The 7,006-nt window shown below is 48.8% G+C and overlaps 2 protein-coding genes across 3 annotated transcripts in view; one reads left to right on the forward strand and one right to left on the reverse strand.

Moving 5' to 3' along the window:
- Positions 1-2,282, forward strand: part of LONP1 (lon peptidase 1, mitochondrial) — a 46,518-nt gene extending 44,236 nt beyond the window's left edge. For both annotated transcript variants that reach the window (XM_032776579.2, XM_032776578.2), the window contains 2 exons: positions 316-480; positions 1,912-2,282. In XM_032776579.2, the coding sequence (XP_032632470.1) occupies positions 316-480; positions 1,912-2,076 (330 nt within the window). In that variant the 3' untranslated portion in view covers positions 2,077-2,282. The remainder of the gene's footprint in view (positions 1-315; positions 481-1,911) is intronic.
- Positions 2,283-3,453: 1,171 nt separating this feature from the next.
- RPL36 (ribosomal protein L36) overlaps positions 3,454-7,006 on the reverse strand; it is a 4,418-nt gene continuing 865 nt past the window's right edge. The window contains exons 2-4 of the mRNA XM_032776582.2: positions 6,695-6,789; positions 4,789-4,923; positions 3,454-3,585 (exon numbers count right to left, since the gene is read on the reverse strand). Coding sequence (XP_032632473.1) covers positions 3,496-3,585; positions 4,789-4,923; positions 6,695-6,787 — 318 coding nt within the window. The 5' untranslated portion in view covers positions 6,788-6,789 and the 3' untranslated portion in view covers positions 3,454-3,495. The remainder of the gene's footprint in view (positions 3,586-4,788; positions 4,924-6,694; positions 6,790-7,006) is intronic.

A 7,006-nucleotide genomic window follows, 5' to 3' on the forward strand; every position in this document is an offset into this window, starting at 1 on the left:
GCTGAGAGAACTGAAGCTAATATTAGAGCTGTGTTGACAGTTGTGATGTTTGAGCAGGGCTACATCCAAGATTCAACCAGTGACATTTCAGCCAAACATCCTTGCAATAAATCAAATGTTGCAATATCAGACAGCAAATTTGGAAACCTGCTGAAGCCTGGAACTGGGCTTCTGTTCCCCTGGCCATACTAAACTGGCAATGACAAAGGTGTGGGAGTGGGCTCTGCTGCAGATCTGTGTAGCATCATGATGGTAATCAGTATTTCACTGATTTGGTTTGAATGACTGTCACAATGTGGCTTTTTCTCTCTCCAGGGAGCAACTCCAAAGGACGGACCAAGCGCAGGATGTACCATAGTAACGGCCTTACTGTCATTGGCCATGAATAGTCCAGTGAGGCAAAACATGGCCATGACTGGTGAAGTGTCATTAACTGGAAAGATTCTTCCTGTTGGTGGAATCAAGGAGAAGACCATTGCAGTGAGCACTTTCCCCTTGTGTATGATCACCTGCTGGCGCATGACAATGCGGATGGCCCTGTAGTGCTGGACTGCTTACTCCTGGGTGTTAACAGTGGAGACAAGGTGCAGGAGGGAAAACCTTTTATGGGACTAAGTTCTGTTGGTGAGAGAGACAAGTTTTCAAGCTACACTGAGCTCTTCTTCACGGCTGTCTCTTTCCTCAAAAGAAGTTGGCCCAGTAAATGACATTCCCTCATCCACCTTGTCTCTCCAGTAGGTTGGGACTGTCATGGCTCCAGCAACACTGGAGACAGGCAGTGTGAGCATGAGATCTTGCCTGTGGCCACAAGGTCAGCTTTTATTGGCACCAACGCTATCCCTGTGCGGTTATCTAGCACAGAGGTGGGCAAACATTTTGGCCCAAGGGCCACATCTGGGTGGGGAAATTGTGTGCAGGGCCATGAATGTAGGGTTGGGGTGCAGGAGAGAGTGCAGGGTGTGGGAGGGGGTGTGGTGTGCAGGAACGGGCTCAGGACAAGGGGGTGTGATGGGGCTATGGCCAAGAGGTTGAGGTGCAGGAGGGGGTGTGGCAGGGGTTCAGGGTGCAGGCTCTGGCCCAGAGCTGCTTACCTGGAGCAGTTTCAGGGTGGCAACAGCATGCGGCAGGCTCTCTGCCTGCTCTGGCCCCATGCCCCTGGGGAACGGGCCAGAAGGCTGTGTGCTTCCCTTGCCTGTGGGTACCTCCCCCGAAGCTTGCATTGGCCGCGGTTCCTTTCCCAGCCAATGGGAGCTGTGGGTGGTGGTGCCTGCAGGCAAGGGCAGTGCAGAGCCCTTGGGCCCCACCCGCAAGGGACATGGGGCCCATGGCACTGCGGGGGTGGCAATCCGATGGGCCATAGTTTGCCCACCCTTGATCTTGCATGGTGGCAGCATTTGGTTTTTGCCCAGGAATAGGAAGGTAGAGGGAGGCTGGTAATGGAAGATTGAGGGGCCTATTGTAGGTTTGCATCTCTGAAGGAAGCATTGGTAACTTCTGCTGATAGCGGGCAAAGTGTAGCTTGCTTAGCCCTTGCCAACCAGAGCATTGTTTCTAAACCGTACAACCTGACCTTGTTTAGAGCAAGGTTTTAAAATCCCGCAGACTAGGTAGACCTTGTTTAAACCTACCCAAGCAAAAAAAATTTTTTTTTTTTACTTCAGGTCTGCTAAAGAGTTTCCTGGCTAAGACCAAACACGGCAGCCTTAGATACTGTCCATTTCAATTGTCCCTGGCATCTCTTAATGTGGAGGAAAATTTTTGGATAGTGACAAAGATTAAGATAGAGGACTTAATCTGTAAAATCCAGGACTATGCAAAATGAAGGGGGCCTACTTCTTCTAGCCAAAGACATGTTACACAGATTTTCCTTTGCTAAATACACTTCCCATAACTGTGTTCTTTCCTTCCTAGGCCAAGCGAGCTGGTGTTACCTGTATAATTCTCCCATCAGAGAACAAGAAGGATTACTATGACCTTGCTGACTTCATTACAGAGGGACTAGAAGTGCATTTTGTTGACCACTACAACAAAATATTTGACATAGTGTTTCCAGAACTTGATACCCCAGGAGGCTGACTGACATGAACCGTTTGTACTGAGAAGGATCTGTCCCTGACTGCTCTGTTACCCCAAAAGCAAGATGGTCTGGAGCATAAATATTGCTGCTGCGCAGCCACTAATTGATTATGGCTTAATTTAGTACTGCCTTGGTTAGTGTGAAGCATTTCCCACTTGTTTACAAAGTGGTTTGAATTATGACCTGATTAAAATATTTCTAGTAAGATGTGGGTCTGGGACTTTCATTGCACTAGCCATGGAGCTAACCTGTCCTGCTTCATCTACTGAAGATGGTTTTTAACACTTATACATCAGTCTGAATCCCAAGTTTCCCTATGAAGCTAGGAATAATGGTAGCAGTTTATTCCCCACTGAAATAGGCATATACATAGGCAAGGGGTTATGGCAGCTTAGAGAAAGCTCTGTAAAGAGTAACAGGGCTAGATCCTGGCTTTGCTTTTCACTTCATTCTAGATGGTAGCTGCAGCCCTTTTTTTAGCGTGATGCAGATGAGTCCTTTACGCTAACCACCTGTGCCCTAGAGCTGAAGTGAGTCTTTGAAAGCAGCCAACCCTAGCTCCTGCTTTCAATGAGAAGAGCCCTCCCCAAAACCTACTGAGACTTACAGCTGTCATTCTTAATTAAAGGGCTGGTGAATACAGGTCCCAGCTTGCCCTCAACAAAGGCAGCTGGGACACAGCAGGAGCTCCTTGTCTTGAAGGAGGACAGGCCACTGCACTCCTGTCTCTGGTGCTGTTTTCCAAGCCTGGTTAAGTGGCTCACATGCATCTACTACTTCAAGAGTTCCACAGCAGATGGATGAGACTCACAGTTGACTCTTGCTAGTACAACTCTTAATATTTCAAGGGGAACATGGGGCTTAGGAGTAATTCAGCCCTCTCCCTAAGGTCAGTTTGACAAGCCTGCCCCTTTAATTAAGGAGCATTAAATCCTACAAACACTTGAACAGGTATGCCATAAGAAACAAAGTTGAAAAGCATTGAACATACAACCTCACTCTGGTACACCACTCACCCCTCTAGGATAATGACACTGGTTCTTCAACCAGACAAATGTAACATTTTACACTGTTGTTCTAGCCTGGCTGGTCCCAGCAGAGAGAAAAGGTGTGTGAGGTAATATTTTATTGGACTGACTTCTCTTGGTGAGACAAGCTTTCACACCTCTTCTTCCGGTCTAGATCCAAAAAATTAGTCTAATAAAAGATGTTACCTCACCCACCTTGTCTCTCAAATGTAAAATTAACATTTATCCAAAGCAAGAGACAGGCCAAGTTTAACTCTGTTACTCTTGAAGGTATTTCGGCATTGTCCGTTCCCCCCAGCAAGTGGTCTCCAGTTGTCAAGTTGCTAGTAACACCACCACACTGCTGGATTCTCTGAACACACTTTAATGAGTTACAAGAGTTTTTGCAGCTTAATCCTTCTTGGCAGCAGCCTTCCTCATGGCTGCCAGAACATTGCTGAGCTCTTCACGTTTTCGCTTGGCCCGAATGTGAGTACCAACCTGTGTATGAAAGAAAGCAGCACAGTGAGCCCTTTCAGCATCAGCATGAAATGCTGTGTCTCTTATTCTGCCTAACGTGGGCCAGGCTGTTTTGGGAGACAACGAAAATGCATGTTTGCAGCTTGAAGAACAGCTTGAAGAACGGGCTCCTTCTGTTTGATGGAACAACCCCAGCCAGCTCCTCTCCCCACCCAAATGCCAGTAGCTGTTGCATGCTCAGAGCAATTTTGAGTTTTACTTCCTGCTGGTCCAAGTCACTGGATGAATCCAGCTCAGTCTCACTTCCATCAGCTTTGCAAAGCAAGTTCTGGATCATCCTTCAGGGCCTCCGCTCCAAGGGAGAGCCTCTACGGTCTCTCCACCACTGAGCTAAACTTAGGAGAGGCATGGCTGTTACTGCTCTTCTATACCATGCCTCCACCAGGCTCCTGGTTGCTCAAAGCACTGAATAAGGGCAGAGCCAAGTCTGCTATAGGTTGGGATCCTCTGACCTGGTGAGGGGGGAGAGGAACTAGCAAAGCTGGACTCCCTCTGAAGTAAGGCTATGTCTACACGTACCATTTAAAGTGCAAAAGGTCCCTTTTTTCACTAAAATCACAGGAGCATCTACACTTGTTAATGACTTTTTGCAACGAAACTCAGTTTCACTGCAAAAAGAAAACCACCTTCACAAGAGGCATACAGCTCTTACCACTGTTTTTGCGCTGTTTTGAAAGTGAAGACACATTCTACCAGCGTAAACACCTTTTGGCCTCCATAGAATATCCCATTTCCAAAAGCAACCACTCTGGCCAGCATCTCCGCTGCTCTGATGCCTGGTAAAGGGACAGCCGCCCCTCCCCCTGTAAGCCCCAGGAAGTTTGAAGCTCCCTTTCCCTTTGCTTGTAGATGCGGCAGTGAAAGCAGCCAGACAGCAGGAGCGTTTAAAAAAAGGAAGTAATGGGGCTCCTGAGACATGAAGCAGGGCAGCACGAGGCACTGTGCAGGGACCCAGAATGCCTTCCGCTCACCCCACCCTCCCACAAGACCTATCAAGGGAGCTGCCCTCCACCGCTGCTCTCATCAGGGATGAAGTGCTGGTAGTGTGAACACAGACACCTGAGGAACTGAATGAGTACACAAATCAGTGCTTTACTTTCACCAGTGAAACTGACAGTGCAAAAACTCTAAGTGTCGATACCCAAAGATGTTAAATTCACTTACCCTTTTCTTTATAAACTTCAGAGCACGTTTGTCTTTGGAAACTTTCAGCAATTCCATAGCACGTTTCTCATAGGGGGCAAAGCCACAGACCTCTCTGATCATGTCTCGCACAAACTTAGTGTGTTTGGTCAGGCGCTGCAGAGAAACAATGGTTCAGTGTGAGCAGCATGTAAAAGGCTAGGGAAAATGTTATTTGCCTAAAGCCTTGCTAAGTTAGTGGTTGGGCCATATGTTGCATGCAACTGGAATCTGTTGAAGAGCCAGAACTGCAGTGATTCTGGTACTAGTGACACACCTGAAGCATCCTTCACACACCCAGCAAGACTTGCACTCAGTTTGGAAAGAAGGACTTAACTGTTTACCAGAAGCTCTAGGCAGACCCCAGGAGACTGCCCAGGTTTTACTCTGTAATTTCCATGTCACTTGTAAGCCCCTGGGCTCTACACTATGTATTCTTGCCTGACATGGTAAATATCTGAACTTTACCAACCCAACAAACTGCCACTTGAATGTCAGTCATCTGCGCACACAGAGCCAGCTGGCTAGTCCTCCCTCCACAGATACTGCACATTCAAGCTAGGATACTCCAGCTTCTAAAGGAAAACAGGATATCCTTGGAAAATTGTTCATTTCCCATTTGTTACAGCTGCAACAAGATGACATTTCAGATACATCTGGCAAACTAGAACAGAGCCAGATGTAGGACCAAATTAAGTGTAAGACGTAAGGTTTGAGAAGGATGTCATGTACGTAAGCAAAGGTCTGTGTAACTAGGCAGTCCTGCATGGACGTGCGACAAGAATAAAAAAAAATAAACCACAGGTTAACAAACTCTGGATTTAAGTGTAAATTGTGTATGTCCCCTTCCCCTGGCTAAGAAAAGCAGGACAGAGGTAGCTGCTGAGGCTGCACGAGAACATAAAAGGGCCCACACTGAGTCAGACCAATGGTACATCTAGCCCAATATCCTGCCTTCTGACAGTGGCCAGTGCCAGATGCTTCAGAGGGAATGAACAGAACAGCGAATCATCAAGTGATCCATCCCCTGTCACCCACTCCCCGCTTCTGGCAGACAGAGGCTGGGGACACTATCCCTGCCCATCCTGGCTAATAGCCATTGATGGACCTATCCTCCATGAACTCACCTAGTTCTTTCTGGAATAACACTTATTTACTTTCTCCACACCAGTCATGATTTTGTAGACTGTTCCAGTCCTACGATTCTATATTACATCCCATCTCACTACACTCTCCTCCCACCTACTGTTTTATGGAAAAGAGCAGGGCAGATATCTTGCTTCCATTTATTTTGTCATGTGCTTAGCATACCTTAGACACCAGACAAATAACCCACGATGGAATGGCAAAGAATGTGCACTGACTTGTTTAAATGCTCATTCCACACCATACATTTCAGAATTCACAGAAACCCTCCCATTCTAAAGCCGTGCACCAATGGGGGCTCTGCTGCAAGGACAACGATCAGCAGAACTTAGCCAGTAGAGCTCTGCATTGCCAGCTGAGTCAGGCCTTCCACGTATTAAACCTGCATGGGTCTGTGCAGCAACTGCTCAAGCAAATAGTAACTTCCTGCCTGTCTCAACAGCTTCATGCCACTGTCTAGCGTTTCTTGGCCCTGGCATAGCTCCCCACCAAACATCAGCCTGCAGAAAGTCTAAAGCCAGCCTGTACTTCCCACGCACCGGACACGTCTCAGCCACCATTGCTCCCCTGGAAGCCTGGCCCAGCTACCTCCAAAGGGTTCAGTACTGCCCAGCTCAGCTCTAGCAGTCAGGCATGTGGCTAGCCGTGGGCATAGCATCCCAGGCAGCTCAGACAGTCTGCGGCCACAGTAGCGCTAGGTCAGGCCACAGGCTGCAGGCCACCCAGCCCGCCACTCACTCACCCCTCTGCGGCGGCACTGCCGGGGCTTCGACACGTTCTTCGTCACCTTGTGGCCCTTACTGAGCCCGACGGCCATGGGGTAGCGGATCGCCATGTCTGCGGGGAGAGCGGCATAGAGTCATCCCTGGCCATGCCCGGCATAGCTCCCCGCCCCCAGCCAATCTCCAGATCCCCAGCCCAACTTCCCCAGCACCGCCCCGCCTCCAGCTTCCCCCCTACGTCCCCCGAGCGTCCCCTCCAGCTTCCCTCTGAGCCGCCTCACCTCCAGCTTCCCCTCCCCCGAGCCATCCCGTCCAGCTTCCTCCCCAAGCCC

Source organism: Chelonoidis abingdonii, chromosome 11 (assembly GCF_003597395.2).
Source record: "Chelonoidis abingdonii isolate Lonesome George chromosome 11, CheloAbing_2.0, whole genome shotgun sequence".
In the NCBI taxonomy this organism is placed as follows: domain Eukaryota; kingdom Metazoa; phylum Chordata; order Testudines; family Testudinidae; genus Chelonoidis; species Chelonoidis abingdonii.